This window comes from Spea bombifrons, chromosome 8 (genome assembly GCF_027358695.1).
Source record: "Spea bombifrons isolate aSpeBom1 chromosome 8, aSpeBom1.2.pri, whole genome shotgun sequence".
Lineage (NCBI taxonomy): Eukaryota > Metazoa > Chordata > Amphibia > Anura > Pelobatidae > Spea > Spea bombifrons.
Genome location: NC_071094.1, coordinates 464,812 through 481,645, shown reverse-complemented (window position 1 = coordinate 481,645; position 16,834 = coordinate 464,812). Strand labels below are relative to the sequence as shown.

General features: G+C 49.2%; 2 protein-coding genes across 4 annotated transcripts; one reads left to right on the top strand and one right to left on the bottom strand.

Moving 5' to 3' along the window:
* Window positions 1–449: 449 nt before the first annotated feature.
* LOC128503384 (leucine-rich repeat neuronal protein 1-like) lies at window positions 450–6,882 on the top strand. The gene is made up of 2 exons (XM_053473457.1): window positions 450–721; window positions 3,814–6,882. Exon 2 carries the CDS (start codon window positions 3,905–3,907, stop codon window positions 6,089–6,091), a length of 2,187 nt encoding a protein of 728 aa, XP_053329432.1. The 5' UTR covers window positions 450–721; window positions 3,814–3,904; the 3' UTR covers window positions 6,092–6,882.
* A 4,722-nt stretch (window positions 6,883–11,604) lies between these two features.
* Window positions 11,605–15,510, bottom strand: ELK1 (ETS transcription factor ELK1). Of its 3 annotated transcripts, none has more exons than XM_053473465.1 (7): window positions 15,163–15,510; window positions 14,944–15,070; window positions 14,381–14,589; window positions 13,690–14,121; window positions 12,996–13,385; window positions 12,744–12,845; window positions 11,605–12,565 (listed from the first exon to the last, which is right to left on the bottom strand). In XM_053473465.1, the coding sequence occupies exons 3-7, from the start codon at window positions 14,585–14,587 to the stop codon at window positions 12,467–12,469; spliced, it is 1,230 nt and encodes a 409-aa protein (XP_053329440.1). In that variant the 5' UTR covers window positions 14,588–14,589; window positions 14,944–15,070; window positions 15,163–15,510; the 3' UTR covers window positions 11,605–12,466. The 3 variants fall into 3 exon arrangements, 2 of the variants coding, with proteins under 2 accessions (XP_053329440.1, XP_053329441.1); XM_053473466.1 differs by having other exon boundaries at window positions 13,954–14,121; XR_008355221.1 differs by lacking the exons at window positions 11,605–12,565; window positions 12,744–12,845 and having other exon boundaries at window positions 13,253–13,385; window positions 13,690–13,819; window positions 13,954–14,121; window positions 15,163–15,508.
* Window positions 15,511–16,834: the final 1,324 nt, after the last annotated feature.

Sequence of the window (16,834 nt, the reverse complement as noted above, 5' to 3'; positions counted from 1 at the left end):
CAACATATACACAGATACACAGTGACACACTGTTACACAACATACACAGTGACACACTGTTACACACAGCAATACACACACACAGTGACACACTGTTACACACAGCGATACACACAACGATACAAACTGACACACAAAAGGTTGACTGTGCCCCCTTTCTGAGAAAGAGCTGCTGGTAAACATGGGGTTAATGAGCTGGGGCCCTTTGTGGTGTGACTGTGCTGCCCGGCACCCGCACACGTATGATCCATATCAATGATATCACCATGTGCAGTCAGCTGCTATATCTGGATCTTTACACCAATCCATACTGCCAGGACATCCCTCCCCGCCTGGCTCCGGATTGGCCAAACTCAGAACCAGCTCCGCCATCCCATTGGCTCCGGGGCCGCTCGTCACGTTTCATGTTCCTTTTATCCATCGGAGAGAAAAAGCCACAAAGAGAAGCATGAGGGGGAGAGAGAGGACCCACCGACGAGCTGCCACGGACCCCGACAGACACTGACAGACAAAGGGAAGGAGGGTGAGGACTCCAGGAAGCCACCAAACAGATCGTCACGGCAGCCAACCAGCAAGCAACCGACAGCAACGGGAGACACGAGGACAGACAGCCACAGACAGACAGACAGAGAATGAGACACTCCAACAGATAGAAGGACAAGGAGCGGAAGGGGAACTGAAGTGAGAAACACCCCAAGGATTGAGGAGCCTCGTCCAGAGGGTAAGAGCATGTCTGTGTGTCTGTCTGCATGTCTGTGTCACGATGGCTGCTTACTCTGTATATAACGAGACACAGACTCACGCTCAACAAACCCAGACTCTGTCCCTCCAACTCACGCTCAACAAACCCAACTCTGTCCCTCCAACTCACGCTCAACAAACCCAACTCTGTCCCTCCAACTCACGCTCAACAAACCCAACTCTGTCCCTCCAAGTCATGCTCAACAAACCCAACTCTGTCCCTCCAACTCACGCTCAACAAACCCAACTCTGTCCCTCCAACTCACGCTCAACAAACCCAACTCTGTCCCTCCAAGTCATGCTCAACAAACCCAACTCTGTCCCTCCAACTCACGCTCAACAAACCCAACTCTGTCCCTCCAACTCACGCTCAACAAACCCGACTCTGACCCTCAAACACATGCTCAAAAAAACAGACTCTGTCCCTCTAACTCATGCTCAACAAACCCAACTCTGTCCCTCCAACTCACGCTCAACCAACCCGACTCTGACCCTCCAACTCACGCTCAACAAACCCAACTCTGTCCCTCCAACTCATGCTCAACAAACCCAACTCTGTCCCTCAAACTTGTGCTCAACAAACCCCACTTTGTTCCTTCAACTCCCACTCAACAAAATTGACTCTGCCCCTCCAACTCACGCTCAACAAACCCGACTCTGTCCCTCAGCTCGCGCTCAATGAGCCGAATCTGTCCCTCCAGCTCACTCTCAATAAATCTGACTCTGTCCCTCCAACTCACGCTCAATGAACCCGACTCTGACCCTCACCCCATCTAACGTGTCACCGCATCTAGCAAGTAACTGCATAACGCCAGACAACGGCAGCCTCCAAGGACCAAAATAAGTGGGGGATTTGATAAACTGTCTCGATGTGTCCCGAGTGACCGCGTCCTCATAACACCGGCAGACTCCGCGTCCTCCCACACGATGTATATACCTGGCCGTAGAGACCCCGATGGGGCCAGCTGTCTCTGGGCGTCCTCCGTCTCTTGTAAATCTGATATAATTAGGGTAACTTGTCATTTTTCTGTAACGAATGAACAATTTGATAATTGGAGCACGGTGAGAAAAGCGCTGAGCGTCATGAATATTAATTCCCTCATTAATATGGAGGTGCCAACGAATCAGGGAGAAATTAATGAGCACCAGGAGAAGGAGAAAGATGAGGATACAGAGCTTCGGTGACAGCCGCCATGAAAGAGACAGCCATAGTGTGACCATGTAATCAAGTATTTCTTCACCAAGAGGGTGGTAGATAAGTGGAATAGCCTCTCAGCAGTGGTGGTAGAGGGTAATACAGTGAGGGGATTAAACATGCATGGGATAGACATACGGCTCCTGAATCTAAGACGAGACCAACGACAGATTAATGTCTGAGCTCTTACTGTAAGTAGGGAAAGGGTCTGAATGGACCTTAAATGTCGTCTTAATTTTTGGGGTCTTTTCCCCCTGGCGAATTAGGACGCGGGGAGTGAAGTCTGGGAGGTAGCATTGGAGTGACGCTCTACCTCCCCGGTTCTGTCCCCAGCGAATTGGGACATTTGGGAGGTAAGCGTTTGAATAATTAGGCCCCCCAGGGGCAAGTAGACTGATCAGTAACACATAATGCCCCCCCCCCCACTGGCCTGGAGCCCCCCGCAGCCCCGAGACTTCCAAGTCTATCAGAATATTGTGAATATCGTAGGCATCGCTGGTCCTGTTTGGGTCCGGATCAGGCCCAGTCATTGGCTCAGTTTCTATCTGTGAATATCTGGGTTTTACGGACGGAGGAGACCCCATAAACCCGATGGGGGGGTGTCGCAGGTCTTGCTGCTCAGGTAACGAAGAAAACGTTACGTGGAGGCTTTCTGGCAAGGGTTAATTACAAGAAATAAACCCCGTCTCCATGCCAGAGCTCTCCCTGGTGCTGAAACATACAGCCAAATGCAACTGACTGGGGGTGAGTGCAAGCAGCACAGTGTTAATTGACTGGGGTAAGTGCACTAACTGCCCCCCCCTCCCCCCGATGAGCCGTTACTCTTGGTGGTTTTTACCCTGTCAGTAACCGGGGTCACATGATCCCCGGGGTCGGTCACACGTGGTGCGCTGCCGCGTTCAGAAGTCCATATTAGACACGGAACCTGCGGATGAATTGGCTAGTTAACCCTTTGTGTGCTGGGAGGGCGAGCGATGCATTGCAGAGGGTTTTTTGTTGTCGTTGCAACCTTTGGGCTGCGACTCCCCAAACACTCAGCTGTCGGAAAGGCTGAGCGTCATCGGAATTGCAGTCCGCGCGGCGAGGGTGCCGGGGGTTTCCTCCAGCCATCTGCCCCCCCCCTCAGTGCCGCGTGAACGGCTGGCGATGTCGTTCCTGTTTCCAGTTGCCGAGATAGAAAGCGCTCAGGGTGTTACCATGGCAACATCTTAGCTGGAGATAAAGGAGGCGCAGGAGACCGTGAAGAAGATTGGAGGGGATCGGCGAATGCGAAATTAGGCAACCAACGGGAGAGGGTGGGCTCAAGGCTGATGGATGGGGGTCCGCATTGTGTTGAGGCAGATGGATAAAAAAGGGTTAACAACAGGGAGGGGGTGGAAGTAAAAACACTGCAAGGAATCCAAAATATCAAAATGGCGGAGAGCGAGAGGATCCGAGTGAAAATTTAATCACTTCATTCAAAACAAAAATGTGACCGGTAATATTCTGGGGTGTACGGTGTCTGGGGGGGCTCCAGCGCTCAGGGGGCGGTCAGACGGCGGCTCCGGTGGGGGAGGTAGGCTGATCCGCCATTAGAACGTCACAGGCTGCGAAATAAGGGCAGGACAGCTGGAGACTGCGATAATATTCTGATTACGGATAAAGAGACATCCTAATCCGGTGAATTCACGAGAGACTCCGTGGCCGATCCCCTGACTTGGGTGACAAGGGCAGGAATATTTAACTATCTATTTTTTTTGTTATAAATTTCATATTCCATTTTGCGTTGGAGTTAAAATGAGTGCATAAGACGCAGCTTTCTGTTCACTTTATGAGTTAATCTGTGTTTTGAAGCCGTATTCCCTGCTTTTCATTCAATCTGCTTTTTTGTTTTATAGACCAACTCCATCACGTACTGGATTATCCTCCCATCGAGTCCCAACGAGCGTCCCATCTCCTGAGGACCAGTCCCATCTCCTGAGGACCACGATGACCCGAGGACCTTCCTGGACCAAACTGTCCCTCTGTTTGATTGTGTTACAATCGCAATTCCTCTGTTATCTTGGATTCTGTCCACCCCAATGTGTGTGTGAGACAAGGCCCTGGTTTACGCCACAGTCGGTCTACCACGAGGCCAAGACAGTTGACTGCAATGATCTCCTCCTCACTCATATTCCAGAAAACCTTTCCATTGACACCCAAGTCTTACTGCTTCAAAGTAATAAGATCTCGCGCTTAGGGTGGGAGCTCCAGGAACTGACTAACCTGACTGAGCTGGATCTGTCACAGAATCACTTTCAAAGCATCGAAGACCTGAGCGTGTCCAACCTTTCTCATCTTATTACGCTTTATTTGGAGGAGAATCAACTGACTGAGCTTCCGGACTACTGCTTGAAGGATCTGGAAAACCTTGAGGAACTATACATTAACCATAATCAAATCAGTTTTATTGGTCCTCGTGCCTTCTCTGGCTTGGGAAAACTTTTAAGACTTCATCTAAATGCCAATCGTCTAAGTGTGATAGTTCGAAGGTGGTTCGAAGATCTACCAAACCTGGAGATACTGATGGTAGGGGAAAATCCGGTGACATCACTTCAAAACTTGAACTTTCAACCGCTGGGGAGACTACATAGTCTGGTTTTGGCTGGAATGGAGCTGGAACACATTCCAGAGAACGCGTTTTTTGGACTGGATTATCTGGAGAGTCTGTCATTCTTTGATAATCGATTAACAGAAGTTCCCAAGGAAGCTCTAAAAAATCTAAACTTGTTGAAGTTCTTGGACCTCAACAAAAATCTCATTAGAAGGATTGGAAATGGTGACTTCAAGAACATGCTGCACCTGGAGGAACTAAGCCTCAATTCAATGGAGGAATTGGAACGTGTGGATTCCGGCTCCTTCCAGAACCTACCTGAGCTCATAAAGCTAGAAATCTGCAATAATCCCAGATTAACACACCTGGACCCTGAGGCATTTGGTCCAAATGTGGGCTCCCTGAAGACTTTACTTCTCAATAATAATCGACTCGCCATGGTGCCTCTAAAAGTATTTCAGTCGCTCCCAGGGCTCGCTGAGATTAGTTTATATAGCAACCCTCTCCGCTGTGATTGCCAAAATAACTGGAAAGCTCTTTCCTCCCTAAGACTGGTGGAAGCGCAGGCCACCCTGTGTACAAGCCCACCGTTGGTCAGTGGACACCTGTTCCTGGAAATCCAGGGCCAAGCGTGGTTAAGCAGATGCCCACCCTTAATAGATGCACACTCGTTTCCTTCTCAGCTTTACCTCTCCAAGCACCAAGTTGTAACCCTCACTTGCCATGCTAGTGGCCATCCACAGCCAGAGATTTACTGGGTGACCCCACATGGAGAAAGAATATCTGGGGCCACTGGTAGAGTCAGAATCCATCCAGAAGGATCATTGCAGATCATGGATGCTATAGAAGAAGACTCTGGGTCCTATATGTGCCAGATATGGAACTCAGATGGAACTGACAGCAAGAGCGTGGTGGTCTACATTAACGGCACTCAGGAGCAGGAGCCGATGACCCTTCTGATGGTCTCAAAGAAGGTGCATTCGAGTTTTGTGGTGGTGGAGTGGAAAATGCTGAGTGGGTCAGGAATGGCACCAAGTGTCCTTGCCCCAGTTCAGTGGTCCTCAGCAACAATGAGAATACACAACCCACATATCAGTTACACGGCCAAGGTCCCCCTGGAGATACAAGAATATAATCTAACACACCTTCAGCCGGCCACCAAGTATGAGGTGTGCCTCACTGTTTCTTCTGTATCCCGGCCAAGCCAACAGTCGTGCCTCAATGTCACCACTAAAGATGCTTCTTTTTCTATGGAGGTGGTGGGCAAGCCAGTGAGCATCGCCCTCTCTGCTGCCCTCGCTTCCCTAGTTGCAGGATTATGCATGGCCGCAATTATCGTATATGTGGGACACCACCTCCGGCACAAAAGCTGTGGACACTCGCTTAAGAAGTACATGCAAAGGGCCTCCTTCATTCCACTCAATGAGTTTTACCCTCCGCTCATCAGCCTTTGGGACGGAGAGGTGGAAAAAGAAAGAGAGAGCAGCTTGGAGCAGCCAAATTTGGTTCCACCTGAAGATGACAAGACGTTCCCTGCTGCAGCCCAAATCGACACCTCAAAGACTTACATGTGGCAGCCTTGAACCCGTGTAGGACTGAGTACAGGATCATCATCACAAAGTAAAACTTTGAGGTGTTGTAAACTCCGTGTGTAGGCACAATGTGGAAGTCTTAGAAGTGTTTTGTGAAAAATGGGGTGATTTTAGCACAATTTTACCCCAGTGGGTGTGGAAGGCACCGGAAGCTCGGAGACAGTCAAAGAACTATTTGTTGACTTTACCATGACTTTCCAGTTCGAGTTCCTTCTAAAAACACAAACTGTTCGTGTTTAGGCTAAAAAAAAAGCTAATTGGCCGGGGAACTGGATGGGGCAAGAGGGGCAAAATCTTCAGTGCCCGGGAAGTATCTAAGACCTTGCAGAGAGATTTAATGAAGTCCAGATGCAGCGACCGAACCTCGATCAGCGGGGTCCAGACCAGCATCCAACCTCATCACACAGATAACAAAGTAACACGGACATGTCACATGCGTGTTATCTTCACATGCACCACACACGCACACCTTCACAAGCACACGAAGCCGCAGAGCAATGGTTACGCTGTAAGTGGGTGTTTGTACCTGGAGAGCAGACAGGTTGCTCGATAATTGCGTATGACTTCTTTGTGTATCTGAGGAGACTCGGGCGGGCGGCGTGTAGTTACATTTATCTCTTAGATGTCGGAGATGCCTGTTTGTTCCAATAATTAGTATTTCTACGTGTTCTAAGTGTTATCGGGGTGAAAGAACAAAACGTTTTATAGCAGTTACAGAAATGGACGACGGATGTGAAGGATCAGTATCCTCTTTTCTCGAATAAACCTTGTATTAAAGCTGATTCTGGTGTGTCTGCATATTTCCATGGAAAGCCTGAAACTGATAGAGAGGGGGGAGAAAAAAAGAGAGGGGGAGGTGAAAGGAGAGAGAGGGAGAGACAGAGGAGAGAAAAGAGGATAGGGAAAGAGAGAAAGGAGAGAGAAGGAAAGGAGAAAAAGAGTGAAAAGAGGGAGAAATGGGGAGGAAAAAGATTCAGGGAAAGGAGAGGGAGGAGAAACATTTCCTTCAGTTACTTACTTGTGAACTTTCAGTATTATACTTTTCTCTCGGAAGGGATCTGGACATCGATGAATACAATTCATATCTGATTTTTATTTAAGGGAGAAATATACAGAAAGGAGGGGAAAATGGTGAGAGAAAAAGAGGGCGAGAGATATAGTAAAAGGAGAGAAATAATGAGAGAAAACAGGGAAATGAGAGAGGAGAGAACAGAAAGTGAGAGAGTACGCACTCACACCATTTCCGCCAAAAATATATATATTTTGTTGGTAAATTCAAAGAACTGATATTTATTAAAATCTTTTATTTTATGAGAATACATTTTTCAGCAAATGCGAGAAATACATTTCCCAGTGACAGCATAAATAATATACTTTATAACAAACATCACTAAAGTCAGCAAAATAAAGTTTAAGACTTTAGCAGAAACTTTCCCGTTCCGGAGACTTTTCCCCAAATGCGCATTTTAAGATCAGAACACACAAAATATTGCATAAAACTTTTACCTATCACCTGAAAAAAAAATCTGAAATACCAAAAACTTGCATTCAGTTCTCAATGAGACCCAAACTGCTCCGGATCCCCGAGCCCCGCGCAGAGATCGCCCTTTTTTTTGGCACGCAGACGCGGATCTTTCTCCAAGACCCCGGAAATGGCGATTGGCGAAGCCGGACTATTAGAAAAAGATTCAAGAAAAGGAAAGCTTTGCCCGGGGGAGGGGGGGCAGACCCAGCCCCCGAGGAACATAAAAGCCCTGAAAGTTCTCTTCTATCCTCCAAGGTGCCTTCCCAGCATGTGTGGGGTTAAATAAATTGGCCCAAGGTTACGGCAACCTTAACAGCTCTCGTGCAAAGGCCACTGGCAGCGAAGGGTTAAACAATCTTACGCACTAAGACTTCGAAAAGCTTTAAAATATTAATATTTGTTACATTAGTTTTACCAGTTTCTGTCCCAAACGCCAAATTCTTTAGCTAACCTTAATAAACCAGTGAAAGGGGGTTTACAGACCTGCGCATGTTTTACACGTTAGGGTGAGCGGGCTTTACCACGGACGGGACACGTCTAGAGAACACGTTAAAATCGCTGGTGCGAGGTGCATTTTTTAGCGTCTCCGTGACAAGCGCTCGCCCGACATCAAAGCCCCTCTTTATCTGTTTGCCGCTGAATTTGCATGATAACCCCTCCCCATTCTGTTGCCCCTCCTCTTTGGTTCCAGAGAAGGGGGGGTTATTCGTTATGCAGGATTAGCCCTGCTGGGGGGTAAATACTCCCTTCTTGTTAAATAAATATCTGAACAGCGAGAGGACCGATTGGAGGAGAGAAAACGCCGGCTGCGGAGGGCTTAGGAAATACGGCTACTGATGAGAGTCCTCGTTCAGGGCAAATCCCGGCGATTACCCATCCTGCGTCGGCCGATACGCGTCACTGGGGGTCACTGGGGGTCACTGGGGGTCACCAGTTTGGGACAGAGAAAGATTTAACTGCTTTAATCCGATTATCCGCCGGGGTGCCGGGGCTCTATCAACACCAACCTGCATTTGGAGGCTCATGGGGTGTGTAACGAAAACCCTTCTTTGCCCCATTACCCGGTTAATTAACCTGTTCCCTGCCAGAGGCCTGCACCACATCACCGCGCTGCCCCCTAGTGGAGAACGAGTGACTGTTCCTTTAAAAGGCGGCTTCCGACATCTCCGTCACATCGAAAACCGGCGCCAAGGAAAAGCTTCTCAAACCCGAGCGTTTCCTTCATTTTCCTGGAATGTTGGAGGCTTCCGGAATTATTACATAAATTACATAAAAACAACAAAAAAAAAAACCCCCCAAAAACTTGAGGTTTACGAAAAACCCCAACTGGCTGAGAGAAACCGCAGCAACTGGCAGAACAAGCAGCGATCACAAGCAAGAAAACCCCAGGAACACGGCGCACGTAACACAAGCCGCGAATCGCTCGCCCTCTGCCGCGGGGTCAGTCGCCTCGGACCGCCACACCGCGCGCGACACCGGCAGCAGCACTGAGGCTTTGTCCTAAAAGCTTACAATCTAAAGACACAAGCAGCTGACGTGGCTTTCAGTGGATGCCGGTTGGCGCATATATTAAGAAGATATAAGGCCCTGGCTCTCCTTCCCTTATTAAAAGCACGTTTCGCGCATGTTAAAACAATAAGGCTCCAACCTTAAAATAATGCGCACGACGCCCAGAAAAAGCCAAAATCTGGCTCATATTCCCACCACGAAAACGCACAAAGTTGTCCCTTTAAAAAACATATTTATATTCTTTCACGTCCAATGGGATCGCGCAGGCGCAGTCAGGACCCCGGACACTGAGAAATGCGTTGAGTAAAGCACAGAGCGGGTTGTATGTCGTATTCTGTTGTGCTTGGAAAAAAGAGCAGCAAAGTGAGAGTCTCGGAAACTCAGCCGGTGAGACGCTGGAGACAGCGCGGCCTGACACGGAAAGAAACAAAACGCGCATCGCGGCCGCACCGCGCAGGAAAATCCGGGGTTTTCCCAGAAGCCCTTTCAAGGACAAGACGCCCATGTGGTTAAGAGAAAGGCCTCAGGAAACAGGAGGGAGAGACCCGAGGATGCACTCACTCCCGTCAATTAAAAAAAGTTACCCTGACCAGTCTGTGCTCAGGAGGTGTCGCCGGGCCCCCCTCCCACATCTGGCATCAATGGAACATTCCTGAGGAGTTCTTTGGACGGGTGATCTCAGACCACCGGTGGGAATGGGACTTCCAGCCTGGTCCGTGGTCGTCTACAGAAAAGGGGGTGAAACACAAAGTAAGGAATGGAGTTCAGAGGATCACCTGTCCACGGAAACTCTGAGCGGCGAGACAGAAAACACGGAGCAGAGGAGGCTGCGGTGTGCGAGGGGCAGGAAGCCGGGCCGGGGACCAGATGTCGCTTCCCCTAACGGCAGGAGGGTAACATAAAAAATGGGGTGCATGCTAAGCTGAGTACCCCGTTTAGTTTTAACCTCTGTCTGCTCCGTTCTGAATGAGGTGCGATTATGACCAGTTACTTTTTAACGAGCGGAAAAACCTGTTTTTGTGACTTTACCATTTGTGCCCCATTGCAACCTTTATACCCCCTTTTTTTATTCTACAAGGTGCGATGGTCCTGGGTGAGCACACCTCACCCCCCAAATAATGCTTTATAGATTAATGCAGAGGTAGAAAGCTGTAGGCCGATCGAGGAAAGCATTAATGGTTTGATGGTTTGGAGTGAGAAGCTGCCGCGCATGTGAGGGGAAAGCAGGCTGATTTAATGCAGGTTAAAGTGACAAAATGTGGCGGGAAAGACTTACAAGCGCGAAGGAGAAGATGGGTGACAGCACAGTCCAAAGAGTCACCTACGGTGAAAATATGCACGAGGAGCTCAGGATGATGACATCAGATGAACTTTATGAGGTGAGAGGGAGACCAAAGAGTCTAAAGTTCAAGGTGGCTGATCTTCATACTGCTCTTAGTAAGAAGGCGGCATTGGATAGAGCGTGCAGAAAGTAAGAAGCCCAGGCTGCTCCAAGTGCCCGTCAGAGTAAAGATTCACTATCCCTGGAACATGAAATGCAGGCGTGAGGCTTCCAGAAAACATCACAAAAACAGCAGCGGATAATTGTAGAAAAGTTGTGTGTGGACTTCAAGAATCACTCTAATATATCTCATTGCTTAGTGTAAATGACAGCCATCTTCTCCTGTCTATCTAGAAGCCATCATCTCCAAACCATCTACAGGCCAGTATCTGCAAGCCATCTAGAGGCTATCATCTCCAAGCCATCTAGAGGCTATAATTTCCAAACCATCTAGAGGCCATCATCTCCAAACCATCTAGAGGCCATCATCTCCAAACCATCTAGAGGCCATCATCTCCAAGCCATCTAGAGGCCATCATCTCCAAACAATCTAGAGGCTATCATCTACAAACCATCTAGAGGCCATCATCTCCAAGCCATCTAGAGTCCATCATCTCCAAACCATCTAGAGGCCATCATCTCCAAACCATCTAGAATACATTGTCTTCCATCCATCTAGAGGCCATCATCTCCAAACCATCTAGAGGCCATCATCTCCAAACCATCTAGAGGCCATCATCTCCAAACCATCTAGAGGCTATCATCTACAAACCATCTAGAGGCCATCATCTCCAAGCCATCTAGAGGCCATCATCTCCAAGCCATCTAGAGGCCATCATCTCCAAACCATCTAGAGGCCATCATCTCCAAACCATCTAGAATACATTGTCTTCCATCCATCTAGAGGCCATAGTCTTCTGTCCATTTGAAGGCCATTGTCTCCCAAGCAGAGGATGTATTCTGGATTCTCTCAATAAAGAAAACTCCAGGCGACTGAGATGTGCCTCCCCTCCATGTTCACCCGACATGTTCTACAGCATCCAGGTTTTGACTTCGGCTCCCTTGTTTGTCACATATTAAGACCTCTGCAAAGCTTTCAGTAAATTCCCACAAATATTACAGACACCATGTTTTTTTCTTTCCTCTAACTTTACCCTTAAAAAAATATTTTACAAATTATTTTCCACTGTCTGCTGAAAGATAAAAATAGAAAAGCTCGTGATCTCTGAGGCCGCTCCAGAAACCCGAGTAAAAAGGGGGTTTCTGAAGATGAAATATTTTAGTAAAGAAATAATTATCCAAACTATATATTTCTCAAAAGGGAATTCATGCAAAATATATCTCCAATTTCTACGCAAATTCAGGTAGCAGGAATCCCCCACAGAATATCTCGGGGCCACCGAACATTTCCCTGATAAACTCGGTGGCCACCAAGTAAATAAACATTAAGATTTCTACCTGAAAGCCAGCAGTGACCACGTCTGGCCTGCTTCTGCTGGCCCATTAGTGCCATCTCTTTGGGTAGCCGCTCATCTACCTTCCCGTAGTGCTCTTAAAAAAACCTAATGAATTCAGTCCTTTCTTCAAGTCCTCCTTTTAATAGCATGTGCTGTCCTCACCAGAGCAGCGAAAAATCACGCGTGTGAAGCACACGTCAACAATTCTCGGCTTCTTTCTAAACCTGATTAGAATTCTGTTTGCAAACTTGACGAGAGACTCGTTTTATTCTCTTGTAGGATAGACAGGAGCTGGATCAGAAACACAATTCCAAAGCGGGCTTCACAAGGAGCGGGGGTCTTCTCGTGGAGACAGAAGGAGCCAGAGCTCACGGGACGGGCTGTGTCCACACTGGTGTCAAAGCACAAAACACGCATGTCCTTTAATAGTTAGACACAACGCAATCTTGGTATTGCGGCGGATTTCGTCCTAGGAAGCTCAAGTATGGTGAAATGGCGCGTGTACTGTAAGACATTTAATCTCCGTGAGGAATCGATGGGCCGGTATGGATTCCTTATGGCTTCTGAGGTCCAGGAGAGAGGACAACCGGGGTGGACAGCCCATCCACGCTGAGAGTTGGCACGTGAATCTGGTTACTTCCATTGGTGGGAAACTGAAACAAGAGAGAAGGGCATGAGATACTTCAGAGGGGTGCAACGGAGATCAGAAATACACATGAAGGCCGTGTCCCTGGCTTTACAAAACTGTCCCCAACCATCAACGGCCACATGTACGCTCAGGATCGTAACAACTAAGAATCGTAGAATGCACTTCTCAGGAGACGTGTTTACCTGGAAGGAGAGTTTGGCCGGGCTCCGTGGAGCTATCGGGCTGAGGGTACTCCAGAAATGAATAGATGGAGGCAGAGAACTTGGGGTGAGTAGCAGCGGGGTCTGAAAAAACAGAGATCTTATTTCAGAAAATGTATGAACTTCAATAAATGCCCCTTGACTGCATCATTATAAACTACATTATGTGCACCCCCCCCACCAGCCACTAATGGAACCAAAGCGAAGGTCCACCATGGAGTCTTCTGGACTGACCAGAGAGTGAGACGTGATCACAGATGACGCGCTCCCAGGCGGCAGCAGCGAGTTTACTCCAGGGTTCATCTTTTCCTGGCCAAGCACAGCAGAGAAGGGGAGTTCTAAATCTTTTGGCTTCTTCCCCTTTCCAGGAGGCCCCTCGTTGGACGTGGCTGGAGTAGAATCCTCCTTCTTCTCTCCTTCCTGGGATTCTGTCTTCATGTTGAGGTCTTCTTTCTCTGGAGAGTCTATGAGTACCACAATCTCCTGCGTATGTGGTTCTTCTGAGCTTTGGACCTTTAACTCAGGTAAAGACGTCAGGAAAACCTGTGGCTCCGACATGTCCTCGGTTCCAGCGAGCGCAGTGTCCTCTACTTTAATATCAGGCGTAGGGGGGTCCACAGTGACCTGTGACACAAACCAAAGTGCCCAATAAACATGTCCATCTCACTTTGGCCATCAAGATTTTTACCTTCCTGCTGTAGGGTGATGTCTAGGTATATAAACTCATAGCACTAGAAGCCACGTATGGAATCTATACCCCTACCACATAGTGACATATAGTTATGTATTGTAGCTAAACGACACAGAGACACTGCTGCCCTCACCATTTTCAAAACCTACATTTTTGGAGTTAGTTTCGCCCCTAAGCTCTGCCACCCAAGACGTAACAGTGACATACTAGGACATATGAACAAACAAAGCGTGTTACGTGTAACTGGAGTTCGTCTGAGCTGTGAATGTTGACTTCCACAGACAGGGCTCCATCATCCTGCTCGGCCGGCTCGAGCGACGAGACGTCCATGTCTGGTCCTTTGGTCTCAACCGTGGACATCGGCTCGCTGGTCGGAAAAGAGTCCAGTTTGTTAGTCCTGGCTGGGCCGCTTGGCGGGCCTTGCAGAGACTGGATGGTGAAGGTGGAATAGAGGCCAGAACGCATGTACTCGTTACGACTGGTCTTCGAGCTGCTCCTTACCATTTTGGGGACATAGGGAGAGCTGTCTGCGGATTTGGGGGGTTGGCTCGGGTCACTCGCAGACTCTCTACATTTTCCGTCTTCTTTTGAAACCTCGTTGCCACCGGGATCGGGATAGCAGACGAACTTGTACACAAACTTTTGCCCACTCACTTTCTTGATGATGTTCTGTACAATGAAAGATGATGTTATTAGTCTGGGCCGCGCCAGGTAACCACCGCAGCCACATCTCGATTTCCAAGATGGGCTGCAGCCCTCAAGCGAAGCGTGCGTGGGGCAGATGGAGAGCAATCTGCCACCTGAAAAAAGTTCACATAAACCACAAGCACATAAAACAGTTAAGATAACGCGTGTGACACGTGGGGCAAGTGACCAGATCCCACCCAGACACAGTCCGGCATGTCCAGCTGTCTCGCCGTCGGCTCACCTTGTCGTAGTAATACCGCAGAGCACGGCTCAGTTTATCGTAGTTCATGTTCGTTTTGTTTTTGCGGAGACCCCAGAGCCGCGCCACCTCCTCGGCGTCCAGGAGCTTGAACTCTCCGTCGTTGGACGTCCAGGAGATGAGATGCCGGTGACTCTGCTCCTCTAACAGCTGCAGGAGGAACTGCCAGAGGGTCCCAGAGGGGTCCATCCCTGCGCGCGAGACAGAGAGGGTGTCAGAGACAGGACACGTCCACGAAAGACAGCGGACATGGCCGGTGGGGGAAAGACAGTACATGTCCCACGGAAGGAGGAACCAAGAAAGTGCATTGGAGAGCGCACGCTCCGTGGTGAGAGAGCGCGAGAGTGCGTATCGCACTGAGAGAATAAGAGAGCTGAACATGCAGTGTGACAGTGACACCGGGAAGAGAGCGCTTTAAGCAGCATGTGACAGAGGCTTTAACAGAGAAGGAGAAGACGAGATGTTGGATAAGCGGCAGGGTTCAGAAGCCGGGTTTGCGCGAATATTTGGGGGGCGCTCGGCCCCCAGAAGCATTTTCTTCTCACCTGACTCTTTCAGACTGCTCCATGCCCTCTCACCGCTCAGTACTCTCCCCCACTCCTCCACTCTCCCGCTGGCTCTCCCCCGCACTCATCATGTTTACAAGGAGATGATGTTGTGGAGAAGCGGACACTGCGATGGCAGAGAAGCGACAGTGTGGGAGGAACGTGGACATAACACAGCAACACAAGCCCCCCCCCCCATGTTTGTCTCTCCTCTCTCACCTGTCTGCAATCCGAGCTGTCTTACTGGCCGGATCCTTTCTGCCCCTGCGATGTCTCAATGCCCCTGCGAGTCCATGCACGCCGGAGGCTGCGGGGCAACAAGCCAGCCCTGGGCATGGTACAGGGAGGAGAGCAGGCTGCACCCCCTCCCCTGCTTCTCTCTGGCCTATATCGCTGCTCTCTTTCCTCAGTCCTCTATCCACTCCTCCCCATCGCTTTTGATCCAATGGTGACCCCTCCCCGGGTTTAGAGCTCTACTTTCTGCCCCTCTCTCTGTGTCTCTCCCCTTCACCCCACAAACACCGGAGAGAATCCCCGTTTTACGTCAGAGGGAAGAAGAAACAGTGTAGGGGGGAGAGGGAGGAGAGGAGAGGGAGGAGAGGAGAGGGAGGAGGTGACAGGGGAGGGGAGAGGGAGGCAAGGATCCATGTCCCTCTACAACACAAGTGAGGAAGAGAGGGATACTGGGATCATAGGGAGATATTGGGATCTACGGGGGAGAGGGATACTGGGATCATAGGGAGATATTGGGATCTACGGGGGAGAGGGATACTGGGATCTGACAGGAGGAAAGGGGAATGTGGAGATTTGTGGATGGAAAAGGGGATGCTGGGATCTGATGGATATTGGGGGATACTGGGATCTGATGGATATGGGGGATACTGGGATCTGATGGATATTGGGGATACTGGGATCTGATGGATATTGGGGATACTGGGATCTGATGGATATCGGGGATACTGGGATCTGATGGATATTGGGGATACTGGGATCTGATGGATATTGGGGGATGCTGGGATTTGATGGATATTGGGGATACTGGGATCTGATGGATATTGGGGGGTGCTGGGATCTGATGGATATTGGATGATACTGGGATCTGATGGATATTGGGGGGTGCTGGGATCTGATGGATATTGGATGATACTGGGATCTGATGGATATCGGGGATACTGGGATCTGATGGATATTGGATGATACTGGGATCTGATGGATATTGGGGATACTGGGATCTGATGGATATTGGGGGAGTGCTGGGATCTGATTGATATCGGGGATACTGGGATCTGATGGAAAAGGGGATGCTGGGATCTGATGAATATTGGGGGGATGCTGGGATCTGATGGATATTGGGGGAAACTGGGATCTGATGGATATTGGGGGATCTGATGGATATTGGGGGATACTGGGATCTGATGATATTGGGGGATACTGGGATCTGATGGATATTGGGGATACTGGGATCTGATGGATATTGGGGGGATACTGGGATCTGATGGATATTGGGGGATACTGGGATCTGATGGATATGGGGGATACTGGGATCTGATGGATATTGGGGGGATACTGGGATCTGATGGATATTGGGGGGGATACTGGGATCTGATGGATATTGGGGGATACTGGGATTTGCTGGATATTGGGGGATACTGGGATCTGATGGATATTGGGGGATGCTGGGATCTGATGGATATTGGGGGGGATACTGGGATCTGATGGATATTGAGGGATACTGGGATCTGATGGATATTGGGGGATACTGGGATTTGCTGGATATTGGGGGATACTGGGATCTGATGGATATTGGGGGGATGCTGGGATCTGATGGATATCGGGGATACTGGGATCTGATGGATATCGGGGATACTGGGATCTGATGGATATTGGGGGG